The following is a 19,563-nucleotide window of genomic DNA, read 5'->3' as shown; positions in this document are numbered from 1 at the left end:
CTTATGAGATTCTTTTCAATTATCACTCCCCTCTTCATCATATCTTTTCTAACTTCCACTATATTTTTCCATACCCCTGTGTACTCGTTTTTCAAAGGGACAGCTGTGATTCTTTTTTTGTTTTTATGGATTGAACCTATGACTTTAGCCCATAACTGTTGCGGTTCCGATTTCAACCGCCACCACCATTTAACCAATAAAGCTAGGTTTAAATCTCTAATACTTCCTATGCACGACCCCCCAAATTTTTTAGAGGCTACAATTTTTTCCCATTTAATCCATCTCATCTTTCGGTTCGTGTTATTACCCCCCATAGAAATTTCCTCCTTATACCTTCTAAAACTTTTATTACTGCAATCGGACATTTATACAAAGAAAGATAATAGTTAGGTAGAGAGCCGAGTACCGTTTTCACCAATATTGCCCTTCCTGCGAAAGATAACAACTTTGCTTTCCAGTTTGATAATCTCCTGTTGAATGTGTCAATTACTTCCTTCCAGTTTTGAACTCGGTTCATATTCGCACCTACTTTCAGCCCCAGGTATGTGAATGGAAATTTACCCGGTTTGAAACCAAGGTTATTCGCCTTAGAGACAAACTCTTCTTCGTCAACCCCAATACCAAAAATCTGACTTTTCTTTTGGTTTACTTTTAATCCAGACACTAGGTAATAACATCTTAGTATCCGTTTCAGATTTTGTATGTTACTTTCTTCCCATTCTCCCACGAAAATAGAATCGTCCGCAAATAACAAATGAGTTATTGTAATTTCATCCCCTGGTAACTTTACACCCGAGAATAAACCTGATGCTACGACATTAACCATCATTACGTGCAACGCCTCCATCGCAACTATAAAGAGGAACGGAGAAAGAGGGTCCCCTTGCCTCAACCCTCTTTTGTATTGGAACTCTCCGGTTGGTGCCCCGTTTATTAAAATTGATCCTCTTCCACTATAAAGTAGACCCATTACCCAATTTTTCCATTTCGACGGGAAGCCCATATGTGTTAAAACAGAAATAAGAAATTTCCAGTTTAACGTATCATAGACCTTTTCGATGTCCGCCTTAAATACAAAAATTTCTTTTTTCATTTTTTTCGCCCACCCTACCACTTCGTTAATTATAAGCGGCCCATCTATAATGTTCCTTCCCGATATAAAAGCCGATTGAGAATTTGAGACAACGCTATTCAAAACTACTTTTACCCGATTAGCCAACACCTTTGATATAATTTTGTTTACTACCCCAATTAGCGAGATGGGATGAAAATCAGAAAACACGAGCGGGTCATTTACCTTTGGAATGAGTGCAATAAATGATGACCTACAAGAATGGTGGATCGAGCCATGTACAAAAAAATGTTGCATCACCCCCATGATTGTCGGCTTCAACTCTTCCCAATATTTTTTTATTACTGAAAATGTTACTCCGTCAGGACCCGGGGCCTTGTCTCCACCACACTCCCATATTGCTTTTTTACCTCCTCCTCCTTAAACTGTTCTATAAGTTCCAAGCTCTCATTATCCGACAATCTTTTAAATCCTTCCATGCCTATCCTTGGTCTTGTGTGAATCGGTTCTTTAAACTTCTCCTTAAAAGCTACCATAAACCTCTCCTTTATGACGTTAGCTTCTGTAACCCATACCCCATCAATCCATAATCCATTCACTTTGTTCCTAATCTTGTGACTGTTTACCACGGCATGAAAGAAAGTTGAGTTCTCATCACCCAAGGCAATCCATTTTATTCTTGATTGTTGAATCAGGTCCTTTGTTTTTGCTATTTGCCAATCTTTTACCGTTTTCTTATACCCCTGCCAAGTACCAATCTCCTGATCAGTGAGCGGTCTCGTTTCCGCCACTGATTCTAGCTTCTGAATGTTTTCGTTTGCGATAGCCAACTGTTCTTCTTCCTTTGCTTTCTCACCGATTCTCCATTTTTTCAATTCCTCTTTTATTGCTTTGAGTTTACTCGCCATACATTCATCTTTGAAATTTGATTCACAAACCACATTCAGTCCCTTTTTAATTGCTTCGTCAAAACCTTTGGCCTCCATCCAACTATGAAAAATCCGAAAAGGGGTTGGTCCAAAATTATTACCCATTGTTGTTAGAACTAATGGGTAGTGGTCCGACACGTCTCTGTTTAGAGCCAATAAAGTTGCTTCTGGCCATCTCATAATAAATTCCCCACATACTAAGACTCTATCAATTTTACTAAGGTTTCTACCATCCCCCGACATATAAGTGAATCTTTTTCCACCCATATTATATTCTTGTAACCCGGCGTTCATAATAAAATTGTTAAAACATAATGTCCCCCCCGCATCAAACTGGGAATTAAATCTATCCTCAGGATAGCGTACCTCATTGAAGTCTCCTAAAAGGATCCATCTTCCATGAATTAGCTGTTTCAGCTCCAATAATTCGTTCCACAATTGTCTTCTGTTACTTTGAATTGTTGGGGCATAAACATTCACCACCATGTCTTCTTGTTCACCTGTTACTTTGCCTTTCACTAGAATAAAGTTTTGTTTTGTCACCTCCATATCTTTTTTAAATGCTCCTGTACTCCACATTGATATCAACCCCCCAGATCTCCCGTTCGCGTTCACCTTAACATAATCTATTGCTGTGTTCTCCCAGAATCTTTTGATTATTCTTTCCGGTAAGTTGCTGAACTGTGTTTCCTGAATTGCTATAAAATTTAACCCAAACTTCGATATCAACCCTCTTACTGCCTTAGCTTTCCCCACCCCACCCCACCTGTCCCTTTAATATTGTAAGTCCCGAAATTCATTGCAAACTAGCTTCCACCTGTTCTTCTGTGATCGCTTTCCTGATTAGGTCTTCCTTTCCTTCCAGATTTACTCGAATTCCTTTCCCAATTTCCTTTGTCATTCTGATCTCATCATTTTCTACCACTAGCTGTTGAGCCACCGATATATCTTCTAAGTTCTGTGTATCTTCAACCAATGTCTCTCCTGACCTCGAGTCCACTTCCCAGTCGGAGTTGAAGCCTTCTTCCGGTACCGATCCTCCTACCCCTTCGTTAAATATATCATCATAGATTTCCTGTATTCTCACGTCCTTCCTTCTTTTTCTTTTTATTTTTACTGGAAATTTCTGTCTGTGATGTACTCTAGGTTCTTCCGTCACCTCCACATTCAAATCTGGAACCTTCCCCTTGTTAATTTTAGAATTAGGTTTTAAAGATTGGGCTTTCACTTTTGCTAGGCTACTCCTCTTTCTTTTCTTCAGTTGGGTTTTCAAAGGCCCAATATTATGTATATAATCTGATCCACGTGTTTCTGGCCCATCATTAATAGGTTGACTATCCCCACCACCTAGATTTGATTCCCCAGTGTTGCATTTACGTCACTTCCTGATACATTGAAGTTACCCCCTTCTTAAATGCAACGTCATTTTCCATGCACTTGTCGCCTCCAGTCTTTTCCACTTTCGGTTGATCACTCGACCTTTCGTTTACCTCCTCCACTGTCTGGTCTCTTGACGGTTGATCTTCCACCTTTTCCGGCGAGTTTGTTTCGTTATTATTTTTATCAATCACCATATTTTCCGGTGGACTGGTTGGGGTGTTACAATACTCCCCATTCTTCTTTTCGTTATGACCATTATCAACTACAACCATCCTTGTCTTGTTAATAATTGTTCTCCTTTTGATAATGCACTCAGGGATCCAGGCTTCCTCGACCTCCGATAACCATACTTTGAATGATTGTTCCTTCCATTGTATTTGGATTGTTTCATTAATGCAGGAGCCATGATGATCAACCACAATGCCTACCACGTCGAATTGCAGATTTAAATCCAACTTATCTGCTACCGAGCTTTGAACGATTCTTCCAAATTTCCCTGCAATTACATTCATTACTTCACCCATCCCGAGCTGAATTAGTACCCCACTGATCTTTAACCACGCTATTCTCTGATATGGTAATAGCTGTCCTTTCCATACCCCCATTATGTGAAACCATTCTTTCCAACGTTCCTCTTTCTTACTTGATAATAATTCCATATCTTCTTCATTACTGAACGTTATGAGTACTTTTAGCCCACCTAGGTATCTCATCACACCTTTATCAATCCTCAGTTCCATAACACATTTATCTGCGTTCTTCAAGTGTTCAATACTATGAAATTCACACAATAACGCTTTGTTCCTCCATTCCTTGAAAGCTTCTGACTTGTTTGACAATCTCAGTATCTCCTCCTCATTTACCTGTGGTCTTATTCCCCTCACTGAATTCACTTGTGGTTTTATACCCCTCACTGAATCTGCATATGACAAACCTTCCTTGATTCTCGATCGATCTTCAAATTCATTTCCAATCCTGACTTCTGTTTCTACTATTTCTTTTCTGACCCATGTTTGTTTTCTTTTTTCCACTGTTCTTTTCTCTATCTTAACAAACCTTGCCACTTTAGCTTTTACTCTCCATCTGTAGAATTCAATGTTGTTTAGTGACTTCGCCATTTTCTCACCGTCTATTATGTTTACAAACCTCAAAAACCCAAAGCATTTTACCCATTTATCTCTTTTCCTTGCTATGTAGCCGTCCATCAAATGTCCATAGTTCCTACATTCAATCCAGAACTCCCCATCCGATACTTCTGGATGTATATTAGAAATGTAAAAAGTCATGGCATCTTTCCTTGTGTATTGCTTCTCAATCGGCTGCTTGTTTCTCACACCTGAACACTCACCTTCTTCCCTCTCCATCTCGACGGATGAAATCACCGACAAAGACCCGAGACGCGAATGGATGAAATCAAGAAACTAATTAGGATGGACGGTTATATCTAGACTGCTACCAGTAAGCAAATCGATTAAACCACACATACTAATCGGTCTCTATCATCATCGTCGAGCAATCTCAGCGAATTCCGGTGACTTTTGAGTTTTCCGGCAGATAGAGAGACAAAAAATCCAAAGGAAGTAAACATATCGTATTCAAGTTGATATGTAACACATTTAATTAAACAACTTGACTCTTCAACTAAAATTAAAATTAAAAGTAAAGTTAAAATATATTTTGTAATAATGTCATCCGGTTAACAACCTATTTGTTTTGTTTAGCTAAATAGGTCATGTTCATGTTATAAAAATTCAAGTGTGTCCAACATAGAGTCTTGATACAAATACATAGATGTTATTCAGGTTCACTAGCTTAACTCGTCAGTCTGTCAACCCGGCCCTAGTATTTGTGGGTTGGCACGAATCCACAAATTTTTTTTTTTTATTTTTTAATTTATTTACATATTACTATTCAGAAATTATAATTTAATCCTATAAACACAAATATTACTCTTTAACTACAATGCATACACTTCATTTTTAAATATTAAAATAAAATAAACAGGTCACCAAGTTCAGTTTGAACCCGTTTAGAATAAACTCAAACTCGTAAATTTTCTTTCAATCCTCTACTTCAAAATTCACACCCATAGTTCTAATTCTAGTAGCCAATGATCTCTAGATCAAGTGGTAGAGGACTTGCATTTCTTTTGGGAGATGCAGGTTCAATTCTCACTTGATGCAGAGTGAGGCACTGGTGGACAATGATAGAGACCTAGGGAAACCTGAGTTCGATCCTTGAGACAAACGAGTTTTACCGGTAACTTCACCGTCGTGCTTACAGGCGGGTGGGTTACCGAGTTTCCCCTGAAATTGGTAGTGGATTCGTGTTACTCTCGGAGTACTCCGTTTAATCCAGTGGATGCCCAAAAAATGCTCGGGATTGATTCAGTTAAAAAAAAAAGTTGTAAGTCTAGTACCGGAGCCCCATGAACGAAAAGAGACATTTATTTGTTTTTTTTTTTTTGAACAACAACAAAACAACTTTATTCCATCAAAAAACAAAAGAAAAACAACATACAGCAAGGTGCTATATATTGCCTCTTATCAATCCAGTTTACAACCCAGTATATAAAAGAAAATACTTGCACCCAGAAAACTAACAACCAAAAACTAGACTAAAATTACTCCATAAAGATGAAGTTCTTCCAATCACTCCATGTTATCTCCGAGAGCTTTGCCCTAGTTCTTACCCAGTCATACGTCTCTTCTTTGATTTCTTCCACAATCTTGAATGGGTCCGTAAACTTATTGTTATAAATTTTATTGTTCCTGTTTTTCCAGAGCTGCCAAACAGTTGCCAGATGTATCGCGTATATTATTTTCATCTTTTTCTTGGGCCATTCTGCTTTTTCGGAAAGTCTTGTTGTTATCTTTTCTCGGTGATCCCGAAGAGGTATTTTAATCCATAGCCATATCTGCAACCACACTTCTTTCGCAGCTGGACAATGGATACCAATGTGATCGGCCGTTTCCGGCTCTATACCACACACCTTGCACAGATCCGATCCAAGCTGTACACCCCTTTTTCTTAATGATACCATCGTCGGTATCCTCTCCTCCACAGCCCGTAGCACAAATAAGTTTACTTTGGAAGTAGCGATTTTGCTCCATTCGTAATCGGTTGGGACCATGTTTACGTCGATGATTCCTGACAAATCCTTTCTTACATCCTTTACCGAGAAACCCAGCACGTTATTTTCCTTCCACCTCCACACGTCTTCATTACGGCCCACTGGTTGATTCACGAGTAAATCTTTTAGAGCTATCCACTCATTCTTCTCACTGTCATTGTTCGGCAACCTACACCACTGCCAATCCCAAAAAACCCCATTCTGATTCTTCTTATAATTATGGCTTACCTTGTTCATCTTGTTTTTTGCCAGACCAAATATCAACGGAAATTCCTCCTTCAAAGGCCTGTCAGTCGCCCATGAATCCAGCCAAAAAAATGTTTTTTCGCCGGTTCCAACTCTGCATCTAAGAGCCCTGTTCACTTCAATTCCTTCCTTCCTGAACTCATCTTCTATCCCCACGATTGCTTTCCAGACCCCTGCTGAAGACTTTTTAAATGGCATGCTATTTGCGACCCTTTTATTACGATGTAATGATTCTATGACTTTGACCCAAAACTGCTCCGGATCTTCTTTGAGCCTCCACCTCCATTTTATTAGAAGTGCCATATTCATTTCCTTAATTCCACCGACCCCGAGTCCACCTGTTTTTTTCGTCATCACTATTCTTTCCCATTTTAACCATCGTATTTTATTTCCACTCCCACACCCACCCCAAAGGAACCGACTCCTTATCCCTTCTAGTATCTTTATCACCTTCTTTGGAGCTTTAAAAACGGACAAGAAGTAGTTCGGTATTGATCCCAAGACCGATTTAACTAGCGTGAGTCTCCCCGCAAAAGATAATAGCCTTGCCTTCCAATTTAACTAGACATTTATTTGTTACTTTGTTAGTTTAGTATATCTATAAAGTAACTAATATTGAGCCAACAATAACTACCAACTAGTTTGTCTTCATCCAATGTTTCGGTTTTATTGGATAAAAACCGTATTTTGTCCATTCCTAGATAGAGATCACATGCAGCATGGAACCCGTGTATCTCTATACCTTCTCCATATTCATCATCATGTCTTCTTTCTTTCACCTATTAACTTCTCTTCTGCCAAATCGAGACTTGCAGCTTCACAGTTCTTTAGGAACAAGTGGTCAATTTCCCATTAATTAAATTTAAATACGTTCAATTTTCAAACATGTATTATTTTCTTGAGCCGTTAAAAGTGCCCCCCGTGATTAATTGATTTAATTCTATTCACTCCTATAAATGATAAGTCACCCCACACTGGCTCCTTCACACCCAATCAAGATGCTTCAGTTACACTTGTGTGCTACATTGGTCATCTTTTTAATCCTACCATTTTCTTCTTTCACCTATGCTTTCACTTCCCAACAATATGCAGATGCACTCACCAAATCAATTTTGTTCTTCGAAGGCCAACGGTCCGGCAAGTTACCGACTAATCAACGTGTCAAATGGCGGGCTGATTCCGCGTTACATGATGGTTCTTCGGCAAATGTACGTTCATCTTTGTTTGTTAGACGTCGGTTGTGAAATGCGATAGGTGTCATGTTTTTTTTTTATTTATTTTTGTTTGAAATGTATATATGTGAGGGCCCACCCGGGGGGAGTGAAACTGCACTAATTTTAGCTTTATTTTACTAAATTGGACTTTGTCCCAATTGCTGAGTGTTATGTGCCTTATGTCGAAGGTTTGATACAAAACTACTGTCGAGTCAGGGTCTCACTGGAAGCAGTCTTTTTTTTTTTTTTTTTTTTTTTCTATTGGTGTTTGTAGGTGGACCTGGTTGGAGGTTATTATGATGCAGGGGATAATGTGAAGTTTGGGCTGCCAATGGCCTTCACCACCACAATGCTTGCATGGAGTATCATTGAATTTGGTGATCATATGAAATCTGAATTAGGGAATGCGAAAGCCGCCCTTCGGTGGAGCTCGGATTATCTTGTGAAAGCGGCCACAGCCACCCCCGGCACCTTATATGTGCAGGTGACCAACAATTTTTTTTGCACGCAGGGGTGGCTTAAGTGGAGGAGGGGTGGTTCACTAGTGATAGATTCTATCACTCTCACTGTCCAATAAAATCATGCCATGTCATCAACCAAATTTCTATCACTAGTGATAGAAATGTAGGGGGGGGTGGTATCACTAATGATGGGATTCCAATGTACAAGTATTAATGCACAATGTACAAGATACACATTCATTCACTTACATGTTCAACGCGTTATATATATAACGAGTTATACTTATCACTCGTTATATATAGGGGAGGCGGCGGTGTTCCACGAGTGATACAATTGTATCACGGTAATTAACGATTCCACCCCGTGTCCTCTAAGGGGGAGTAAAATAAAACGAGGGTTCTGGGCCCCGCTTTCCTAACGCTCCCAAATACTTAAAGAAAGAATTATATATAGATAACTTTTTGTTTATTTTTTTTACTCTTTTTTTAACGAAAGGAGTCCCAAGTTTGTTATTTTTTTAAATAACAAGATATTTTTTTTGAATGGCGGAACTTCTATATCTAAAAATATAGAAACCGGGTCAGTAAGAAACTAAAACCCGACATATTATAGGATTACATGACGAATATTAAAATCAACCCGTCGAGACCATTCAATATTATGAATATTTGACGGTTGACACTTACACTCAATGTGAGACAGGTGGGTGAGCCTTACTCCGATCATCGTTGTTGGGAGAGGCCCGAAGATATGGACACACCACGGAACGTGTACAAGGTGTCGGCTCAAAACCCGGGTTCTGATGTGGCTGCAGAGACCGCAGCTGCGCTAGCTGCGGCGTCAATTGTGTTTCAAGGCTCCGATCCTTCTTATTCGCACAAATTACTACAAACAGCAAAAAATGTATGAACCAGCTCATCATGTTTAATAAATATTCATTCTTTGAACCTAATGATCATGCATTGAAATGTTGTTCCAGGTGTTTGATTTAGCAAACAAGTATAGAGGCTCTTATAGCGACTCGCTAGGCTCGGTTGTCTGCCCGTTTTACTGCTCATACTCTGGATACAATGTAAGATGATGTTCAAAACTAGGGGTGATAAACGGGACGTGTTCGTGGGTTGACTGGTCCAACCCGAACCTGAATATTTTACACGAACCCAAACCCGGCCCGAACCCAAAAGTCATGTCAAACACCTAAACCCGAACTCAACCTGGAAATTCACGGGTTGACCCGAACATGACCCGTGTGACCCGATTTTTTTTATTTTCTTTCACATATTAATATTTTAAAAGTTAATTTTTACAACAAAAGAATATAAATGTACATTAAATAATTACATTTTATTTATATAATCTTATATCAAGTTATCTTTTAAGTTATAGTTATTGCATAAAATACCCAACTAATTTAACTTATAACGTAAAAATACATTTTAAAAAATTAAAATATAATATAAATTAGTTAAACGGGTCAACCGCCAACCCGACGGATTCGACCCGAACCCGACCCGTTTAGCTAAACGGGTTTGCGGGTTCAACTGAAACTAACCCGAACCCGATTAGACTAAACCCAAACCCGCGAATTTCGTGTTAGGTTCGTGTCGGGTTTTCGGGTCGTGTCTGAGATTCACACCCCTATTCTAAACACATGCCCACAACATTTTTGTTAAAATGACTCTGATGTTTGAAACAAATTCAGGACGAATTGCTGTGGGGAGCAGCATGGATCCATAGAGCGTCTCAGGACGGTTCGTATATGTCTTACATTCAATCAAACGGTCACATGTTAGGTTCGGATGACGATGACTTCTCCTTCAGTTGGGACGATAAACGAGCAGGAACAAAAGTTCTTCTAGCAAAAGACTTCATCGAAAACAAAATCGACCAGTTTGAGTTGTATAAACAACACTCGGATAACTACATTTGTTCGTTAATCCCAGGAGCACCAAATTCACAAGCGCGATACACTCCAGGCGGGCTGTTGTATAAACAAGGCGAAAGCAATCTCCAATACGTCACGACTTCCTCGTTCCTGTTGCTAACGTACGCCAAGTATCTTAACGCAAACGGCGGGCACGCTTCTTGTGGGTCTGCAATAGTGACATCCGAGACGCTTATAGTACAAGCGAAGAAGCAGATTGATTATATATTGGGTGATAACCCGATGAAAATGTCGTACATGGTTGGATTCGGGGACAGATACCCTACACGCGTCCACCATAGAGGGTCATCTGTGCCATCTGTTCGTAATCATCCGGATCGCATATCCTGTGACGCTGGACATCAGTACTTTAGTTCTGGGTCGCCTAACCCGAATACGCATGTTGGAGCGATTGTGGGAGGCCCGGATAGTAATGATAAGTATGGAGATGACCGGAGTAATTATAGCCAATCCGAGCCAGCTACGTATATTAATGCACCATTTGTCGGGGCGGCAGCGTTCTTCTCAGGACATTGAAATGATTAGTGTTTGGTGTTAAGTATTGGATGTTTGAGGATTGAGAGATGTTAGTAAGGACATCTATTATCCCATATTCTTGGCTAGTTAAGCTTTTTATGTTAATGAGTTAAATTGCTTGTTGGTAAGTTAAGAAAATGTTTTGATGTAGGCCTACAAGAAGTATAAAATGTTTGGGCTTAATCCAAGTGTTTGATGAATTGAGTGAATGAATCTAGTGTAGATCTACATGTGTCATTTTTTTAGAGTAAATTACGTTTTTGGCCCCTGTGGTTATATCATTGTTACTATATTAGCTCAAAATAAGAATTTTTAACATATCTGCCCCCATGGTCTTTATAACTAACCATTTTGGCCCTAAGTCTAATCATTTTGGCTCCCACGGTCTCTATAACTAACAATTTTGGCCCCCATGATCTATAGACTTAGGGGCCAAAATGGTTAGTTAAAGAGACCATGGGGCAGATATGTTAAAAAATCTTATTTTGGGCTAATATAGTAAAAATCAAAGTTAAAAAAGTTTTACAAATGTGTTCATTTTAAAAATATGCACATGTATGTGTTTGTATTCCTATGTATCTATCACACACTTGTTTGTTAGTTTTACATGCATAGTTGCCTAGTTGGTGGTTTGCAAGGCAACACAGTGAAATATGTTAAAGAGAACATTGTGGATTTAAAATCAAAGGAAATAGATGGCCAATGTTACAATGCTTATATTATGGTTATAACCGACTGTTAAAACAGACCTGTATTTTGCTCTATTGGCGAAAAAGTCATGAATCCGCCACTGAGCAAATCATGTTTTTTTTATTCTCGTTTGGAGTCGGTACGCATGTTACATGTACGTGCTATAGATGCGTAGTGCACATGTTTTTTTTTTAAATTCTCACAAGATGATTCACATATGTAATGCATTTTGTGCAGTGGCGGCTTTGATGGTGTGCGGTGAGGACCTCCGCACAAGACCCGTGATTTCGAAGGGCACGTGTTTTTTTTAAATTCGATATATATACATTATTTAAAAAAAAGTAATCACATATCAGTTCCAAATATTTCCAATATAGGCCCATTTACAAATCATTTATGGTTTAGTATTTAGCCCACTTGCCATTAGGTTTATTGAGCCTAATACTAATTTGATTTTTTTTTAATCATAATAAATATTACGGAAGGGCACAATTTTTTCGAGCTCGAACATGGTACGTGAATTCTCAGAGACGCCTCTGATTTTGTGAATCTAGTGATAAATAGTGGATAATGATCTGGGCTTTAAAATAGGTAGTAGTTAAACCAGGGTTGTAGTAGTACAGCTACAAGCAGCTTGTGCTATTATACTAGTGATATTAAGGGGTACTTGAACCCCAACATTAATTCCATTCAGTTTAACAATAAAGGTTTCATGTTTTTTAGTTGAATATTTTGATTTCATTTCACCTAACACTTTGTTTCTCATTGTTAAACAAATATTCATAATATTCTAATAAATTATGAGGAGTGAATTTATACGAAGTGCCCCAACTTAAAAAAATCTACGTCTGGAGTTATGGGCCCATAAGTAACAAATAGAACCGCCTCAACGTGCCAGATCATGTGGCAAACCGAGACAACTTGTCCCAATTGTTGGACCCGAATTTCATTGTATAGAGCCCTACTATGTAAAAACACATGAATATTTAATTTGAGCGGTTCACGTGTTTATTAAAAACTTAATTTTATAGTTATGCAAATAATTTCAGTTTTGATTTACCACTAGTATTACCCGGCGTTGCGGCGGGGCGAGCACTAATGGCACACTACTGCCAACGACCACCGACACTAAAGTTAGGGCGTGTTAATGCGGAGAAATTAAACCGAAACGTAAAACATAGAATAAAATAACTAAGTTAATCTAGGACTAGCGCGTTACGATGAATCCGCGTCTATTTTTTCCCGTTTGACAGGTTTATCGTAATCTATATATATTATATATCATTACCACTATACAAACAATAATGCATATATTACAACAACCACTTAAGCACAATTTACAACCATACATGCATACAAATAATATTGAATTTGGTAAGTTAATTAATGAAACCATTATTTGATTAAGGTACAACCACTTAAGCACAATTTACAACCAAACATGCATACAAATTATTTGATTAACGTACAAACATTTAAGCATAATTTACAACCAAAGATGCATAGTATTTGATTAAGGTACAAACATATAAGCATAATTTACAACTAAAGATGCATACTATTTGATTAAGGTACAAACATTTAAGCATAATTTACAATTAAAGATGCATACTATTTGATTAAGGTACAGACATTTAAGCATAATTTACAATCAAAGATGCATTCACATGTTATAGTATATAAATATAAAAGTGAGCTTGATAAAAATGTATAGAAAGAGAGTATAATACTGTTTTTTTCTCAAAAGTATTTTCTTGTTAATTAGCATTATATTGTTGATTTTGTGCTTTGCATCATGAATTAGCATTGTCTTAATAATTTCCTTAAACTTGACATTACAAACCATCTGTTAGATTCCAACGCCATTTAATTATCTAACAATATTTCTCCAGAATAATCAATTACAACATTATTTCAAGTGGCACATGTTGCATACCCTTGTTGGTTGGTACCTAGCTAACAGTAGTTGGAAACAATAAAGAGAATACATTCAATACTCAATATATGAAAATGCGTACTTCTTATAACTCAACAACTAAACTAGATGTGTTATAACTCAACTCATTCTGATAGTGGTTGGGTTAGCTGATCACCTTAGCCACCTTAAATGAGTCGTCGAACACGGTGAAAGTTCTCCGCCGTTAGTACTATCCGCATAATACCATTGTTGTCCCATACCAACATGACCAACTTGCACACTCTTAAAACTTGGGCTCCTAAGGTTATGGCCATAATGACCATAATCATAATATTGCACATTGTAATTATCACATGGGTCTTGGACCGGGTACGCGAGTCTTTTCTTAACCGACCCGACCCGGTCTCTCTCGGGTGTGGAGGGTCTTTGTCTAGGTGTGCTTTGTGAGCGTATTTTCGCTCTAGCTGACTCGGTTGCAGCCATGTAGTTGGGTACGGTCATGTCATTTGCACACGTGCTGTAACGAAACATGGACCCCACGACACGTGGGGTGGACCGTAGGCTTTGTATGTTTGTGTTCAAGTAGGTTCTTTCCTCTTTTGAACACCGTGGGCTTGCGGACCGTATCTGTGGTGGTCGTGTCTTGATTGGGGACGGTGTGATTGGATGTTGACCGGTTGATGGGCTGTAACTTGATCTTCGGTTCGGTGAGTTGGGGATGTAATGGGAAGTATGGTATGGTGATTTGTAAACACCAGTACCTGAGCGGGAACTAGGTCGCGAATTGTCGATTTCGACGGTTTTTATAGAGTCTCTTCTGTCAAATGAAGCCCTGCTGGCTCTGTGGTTTTCCCATTGCTTTGCTTCTATCCATCTGTCTAACCAACTAGCAGTTTCTTCAAGCTCTTTTTCATCCATAGTTGATGGATTTCTGTTAGACATCTGTGACTTGATGCCGGTTTTTTTTTGTTAGTTTAACTGAATTTGAGTCTAAAGATACAACTTGATCATGAAAGACTGTGAGGCTCGAGACTCGATTGAAACTCACTAGAGATCAGCTCGGCTTGGTTTGTAAACGAGCTGATCCTGAGCTAAAATAAGCTCGCCTGGCTTGTTGACTCGGTTAAATTAAAGCCCAAATTTTAGTATGGGGGAGACTATTTGCACACTTGGTGTGTAGATAGTCAACCCAAAAAGGGCTTTTTTGTCCTACATGCACACCCTGTAGTGTCGAGCTGTGGTCAAAGCGCGACGTTTTGGTCATGTCAACCAGACACCCGGTCAGTCTTTTGTCTGGTTGACAGGACCAAAACGCGGCCAAAGCTCGGCGTTTTGATCCGGTCAACAGACCCGTCAGTCTTTTGTCTAGTTGACTGGATCAAAACGCCGCGCTTTGGCAACAGCTCGACACTGCAGGGTGTGCATATAGGACAAAAAGCCCTTTTTTGTGTGCATATAGGCATTTGGGTGTGCGAATAGGTACACAGAGTATGGGGGTGTTAAAAGTATTTATATAATTTGTAAAATTTGTAAGTTCCTATTAGGCTATTATGTGTATGTTAAAAGTACTATTTTGTTTATACATATCAAAAAATATGAATTCTTAAAAAAATTTAATTTTATTTTTTCAATTAAGCCAGGCTCAAAATTTCAGCTCAGTAAGATAAACGAGTTGGCTCGGCTCAGTTTGTAAATGAGCCGAGCCAAACGATGGTCATTTGCAGCCGTAGTGTAAGTACCTTTCGGTGTTGCAATATGGCATCAAGCTCTTCAAGAGTGTGTGGCCTATCACTCCAATCATCTCGTATGCAACTTCCATCTCTTGACTGTGATATAAATGTGATGGTTAAATACAACTAAATGATATATGAATGTAACTTGAAGTTAGCATGGTTTTAAAAGGAATTCAAACTTACACTTACCATAGACTTCCTGTCTCTTATGTCTTGAAGGTATTTTGACTCCCAAAAGGTTGTGTTTTCCGACATCATTGATTTCCTACTTTCGTCGTGTGATAGCCTGGATCGCTGATCATGTACCCGAGATTGCACCCGAACAAGTGCTTGCATACATCTTAAAGTGATGGTTGCTTGCTTTCTTACATTTTGTCCTCGAATCACAGCTTGAAGCATCACTATGCCTTTCAATGCTCGTAACGCTCTTCTTGCCTTACAGAATTGAAAAACAGGTCAACAAGATTTTCTATACATTAAATATTTAAATACGAGATCTCATAGAAATTACTACGAAAAGTATAATGATAAAACTACCTAACTAACGATAATAATAAGACATCGATACGAATTTTAATTTCTAATAATGAGTAATGTCAAACATAAAAGATAAATGGTAAATTAAATTGTAAAAACTATTAACATATTATCGTTAGTTGTAATTGCCCTTGTTGCCCGACTACCTGCCATTGCTTTGTAATTGCCCTTTTTCGTGTGGAATGATATTGTCTTTTTATTCAAAAAAAAAAAAAAAAAAAAAAAAAAAAAAAAAAAAAAAAAAAAAACATATTATTCCATATATAAAGAAGCAAACTTTTTGTGCATAACTAATTGTAACATGTGCTTTGAGAGTTTTTCAAAAAAAAAAATTGATTTTTTAATTTTAACTCAAAGGTTTTAATATATAAAGAAACAAACTTTTTGTGCATAACTAATTGTAACATGTGCTTTGAGAGTTTTTCAAAAAAAAAAAAAACTTGATTTTTTAATTTTAACTCAAAGGTTTTTACCTTTTACAATTTTAACCCTACATAATTTGTTTTTTTAACTTTAACCCAAACTTTTCATTACTTTTAACCCAAAGGTTTTTACCTTTTTTCAATTTTAACCCTACATAATTTGTTTTTTTTAACTTTAACCCAAAACTTTTCATTATTTGCAATTTAACTTCACAACTTTTGTCACTTATACTTTTCATCTTTGGCAAATTTTCGGTTTACGTATAGCTCTTAATTTTTCGAGTTAATACGACGCAACGTACAAGTGTGGTTCAACTTTTTTATGTTTTGTTTCAAATTTTGCAAGTTAATACGACGCAACGTACATGAGTGGTTCAACGTTTTTACCTCTATTTTTTCATGTTTGACAAGTTCATCGCAACACGCAGACCCTAAGTCGAGTCAGTGTTGGTGGTCGATAACAGTTGTGTGACATTAGTACTATTTGACACCGTTTTACGCCCGGCCGCAACGCGGCGTGTGCTTTGGGGGTTTTTCAAAGAAAAAATCGTTATGCATATGGTTGTCGTAACCTTGGCTTTAGGGGTTTCCAAAAAATTTTGATTTTTTTTACTTTTCACCCAAAAGTATTTCATAAATTACTTTTAACCAAAACTATTTGTTTTTTTATTTTTAACCCAAGACTTTTTATCTTTTGCAATCTGTCCTCACAGCTTTTTTTACTTTCAACTTTTGTCCTTTATAGTTCTCATTTTCCGCAAATTTTTCGCTTTATGCTTGGTTCTAAATTTTGTGACTTAACACATCGCAACGTCCGTCTTTGGTTTAACTTTTTTATGTTTCGTTTTAAATTTTGCGATTTAACATGACGCAACATGCGTGTGTGGGTGAACGTTTTTACATCTTCTATTTTCCCCCCTTTTGACAGGTTTAACATAACGTGCGGGTCCTAGATCGACTTAGTCATAACTAAAGAATCCCCGCCGCATTGCGGCGGGTCTAAATTCTAGTTATTTTTAAATTTGAAGAATCCTGTCAAGTGACATTAAATTTTTAAACCGTTGAGAAGAAAACAACAAAGATCGAGAAAAAAGATATCATATAAAACATGTCTTAATTAATTAAAACATAATTCCAATTCCAAGAGCTAAGGACCAAATGACAGTGCCGTCACGTTACAAATTTTGAAATAATAATAGTATTATATGAAGTTGTTAACGTTATATGACTGTTGCTTTTGTTAACGATCCCACATGGTGGCAATATGGATTAAATTCCATGTTACTTTGATATTTATATTTGTTTATATCTTGTAGTAAATTAAAATATTTCATAAATGATTGCCTGTGCACTGTCACGTGAGTTTCTGCACCATGTACCCTCTCAACTACCAGTCCAATTAAGATATCTAAGCTTTATAGTTTATATCATTCCATTGTTTAGCATTTATGATTTAAATCTACCAAATGATACTATCTGTATATGGAAGCATCAACTAAGACATTAATCATCTAAATTTTACCAAAAGAGTTTAGAACATGTAACAAATGAAACTATCTGTATAGTATATTAGATGGGGTAGCACGGACTACCCCTTAACCCTGTCTCCGTACCGTTTTCATAGTGTAAAAAAATTGATTTTATATAAAGGATACCCCTAATTCAAAAAAATAAAATTGGGATGCTCCTAAATTTTTGAGCTAGCTCCGCCAATAGAAGCATCAACTAACGCATTAAAAAAACACAAACAAACAAAACTGAAAACAAGTACAAGTGACTAAGAATTTACATAAACAAAAGTATAACATTTGTGGTTAGAGAAGAAAGATAAGATAAATATACCAAAGGAGATGTAGCCTAGACATAGGTATCAACGTGTTTAGTAATTAAATGGATTTCTTGTAAATGGTTGAAAATTCTAGTTTTATTGTAGTACTCCCTCCGTCCCACTAAAAGTGTCCTATTTTGAATTTTCAAAATCTTTATTTATAAACTTTGACCTTAAATAATTTTATTTGTGTTAGATAATACTTGATGAAAGTTATATGATTAGAGTGTGTTTTACAAATGTTTTTATTGGGTTGATTTTCATCAAATTTTATATAACACAAAAAATATATAATTAAAGTCAAAGTTTATAAATAAAGACTTTGAAAATTCAAAACAGGACACTTTTAATGGGACGGAGGTAGTATAAGATTTAGGCGGTGTGGGAGCTAGATGCAGATTAGAAGTAGTCTTATATATGAGAACGTTCATTTTAAAACCAAAAATATGTTGACAACTACAAGAACCGAATAATAACTTGTACATGATGCTTTAAATGTGATACATAAGACCCTTATGTAATTCCATACTTTTTCTCTCCCACTACTTTAATTATCTAATATCTGCAATACACTATGTACAAGTGCATAATGTAGTTGTCGCCGTTTTTAACATATTAAGGAGCGCGTCCTTATGCAGATATATATATATATATATATATATATATATATATATATATATATATATATATAAAACAAAGAAATAATTACCAGGTAGCCACGAAATGATGTTTGAATGAGAATGGCAGCAAAATGATGCTTAACAGAAATGGAACAAGGCCTAGTGGTGAGACGAATAATCTCCGCCGCCGCATGGGCGGTGGTTGTGGCGGCTTCGGCCGCTTTAATAGCGGCTGCCGCCATCAAAATAGCATGCTTTTCCTTTTCCTTTTCCTCCTCCTCTACATCCACATGTTTGTGTTGAGAAACATCAACACTCAATGTCTTATCCTTCCCTTCATGTACATGTGTTTCTTGTTGTTGTTGTTGTACATTAACTGATGATTTTCTAAACAACCATCTTCTCTTCTCCCTTTTGTGCAACATCTTATCATCATCATCTAATTGATTATTACTATTATTATGAAGGTCTTGGTGTTGTGTTTTGGTGGATTTGTTAGGACTAAAGGCTTTCTTGACTAGTGTAAACCATGAACCACTTGATTTCTTTCCCATTGGTTATGAATGAAAAATGTGAGATGTGGATAGTTGGAGATATGTGTGTGTGTATTTAAGTGAAAAGTGATGGTGGGTTGGTTAAGTTTAATTGGCAATGAAGAGGTTTGCATCAGGTCAGGTACCCACTACATACACTGACGGTTGTGTAAGAATCCAAAGACCATAAATAATATAATCACAACAAGCCAATATGAGACCACATATATTAAACAAACCTCACACACTGACTGACTGATGTCACGTGATCCATGTACAAACCCCAATGACACTCGATGTCCAATGCCTGTGTCGGTCTGGGTGGGTCTGGGTCTGGGTCTGGGTCTCTCTCTCTATTATGGTTCATAGTTGGGAGTTTGACTTG

The 19,563-nt window shown here is 37.4% G+C and overlaps 2 protein-coding genes across 5 annotated transcripts; one reads left to right on the top strand and one right to left on the bottom strand.

Moving 5' to 3' along the window:
• Positions 1–7,537: 7,537 nt before the first annotated feature.
• On the top strand, positions 7,538–11,106 carry LOC110922172 (endoglucanase 1). The gene is made up of 5 exons (XM_022166484.2): positions 7,538–7,968; positions 8,249–8,458; positions 9,139–9,339; positions 9,416–9,508; positions 10,139–11,106. Exons 1-5 carry the CDS (start codon positions 7,717–7,719, stop codon positions 10,895–10,897), a joined length of 1,515 nt encoding a protein of 504 aa, XP_022022176.1. The 5' UTR covers positions 7,538–7,716; the 3' UTR covers positions 10,898–11,106.
• A 2,330-nt stretch (positions 11,107–13,436) lies between these two features.
• Positions 13,437–19,343, bottom strand: LOC110921343 (protein IQ-DOMAIN 1). Of its 4 annotated transcripts, none has more exons than XM_022165653.2 (4): positions 18,735–19,343; positions 15,422–15,673; positions 15,245–15,331; positions 13,437–14,453 (listed from the first exon to the last, which is right to left on the bottom strand). In XM_022165653.2, the coding sequence occupies exons 1-4, from the start codon at positions 19,197–19,199 to the stop codon at positions 13,677–13,679; spliced, it is 1,581 nt and encodes a 526-aa protein (XP_022021345.1). In that variant the 5' UTR covers positions 19,200–19,343; the 3' UTR covers positions 13,437–13,676. The 4 variants fall into 4 exon arrangements, with proteins under 4 accessions (XP_022021345.1, XP_022021347.1, XP_022021346.1 ...); XM_022165655.2 differs by having other exon boundaries at positions 13,437–14,447; XM_022165654.2 differs by having other exon boundaries at positions 15,428–15,673; positions 18,735–19,341.
• Between the last annotated feature and the right edge of the window lie 220 nt (positions 19,344–19,563).

Source organism: Helianthus annuus, chromosome 17, assembly GCF_002127325.2.
Source record: "Helianthus annuus cultivar XRQ/B chromosome 17, HanXRQr2.0-SUNRISE, whole genome shotgun sequence".
Taxonomy (NCBI): Eukaryota; Viridiplantae; Streptophyta; class Magnoliopsida; order Asterales; family Asteraceae; genus Helianthus; species Helianthus annuus.
This window is presented reverse-complemented; position numbering and strand designations above follow the sequence as displayed.

Excerpts from the sequence above, each read along its gene's own strand:
- LOC110922172 (XM_022166484.2), top strand. The coding sequence starts at position 7,717 with ATGATAAGTCACCCCACACTGGCTCCTTCACACCCAATCAAGATGCTT. Across the intron at positions 7,969-8,248 it reads ATGATGGTTCTTCGGCAAAT|GTGGACCTGGTTGGAGGTTA; the intron begins GTACGTTCATCT and ends TGGTGTTTGTAG. Across the intron at positions 9,340-9,415 it reads TACTACAAACAGCAAAAAAT|GTGTTTGATTTAGCAAACAA; the intron begins GTATGAACCAGC and ends ATGTTGTTCCAG.
- LOC110921343 (XM_022165653.2), bottom strand. The coding sequence starts at position 19,199 with ATGGGAAAGAAATCAAGTGGTTCATGGTTTACACTAGTCAAGAAAGCC. Across the intron at positions 15,332-15,421 it reads ACAGGAAGTCTATGGTAAGT|TCAAGAGATGGAAGTTGCAT; the intron begins GTAAGTTTGAAT and ends TTTATATCACAG. Across the intron at positions 14,454-15,244 it reads CCATATTGCAACACCGAAAG|TCACAGATGTCTAACAGAAA; the intron begins GTACTTACACTA and ends ACCGGCATCAAG.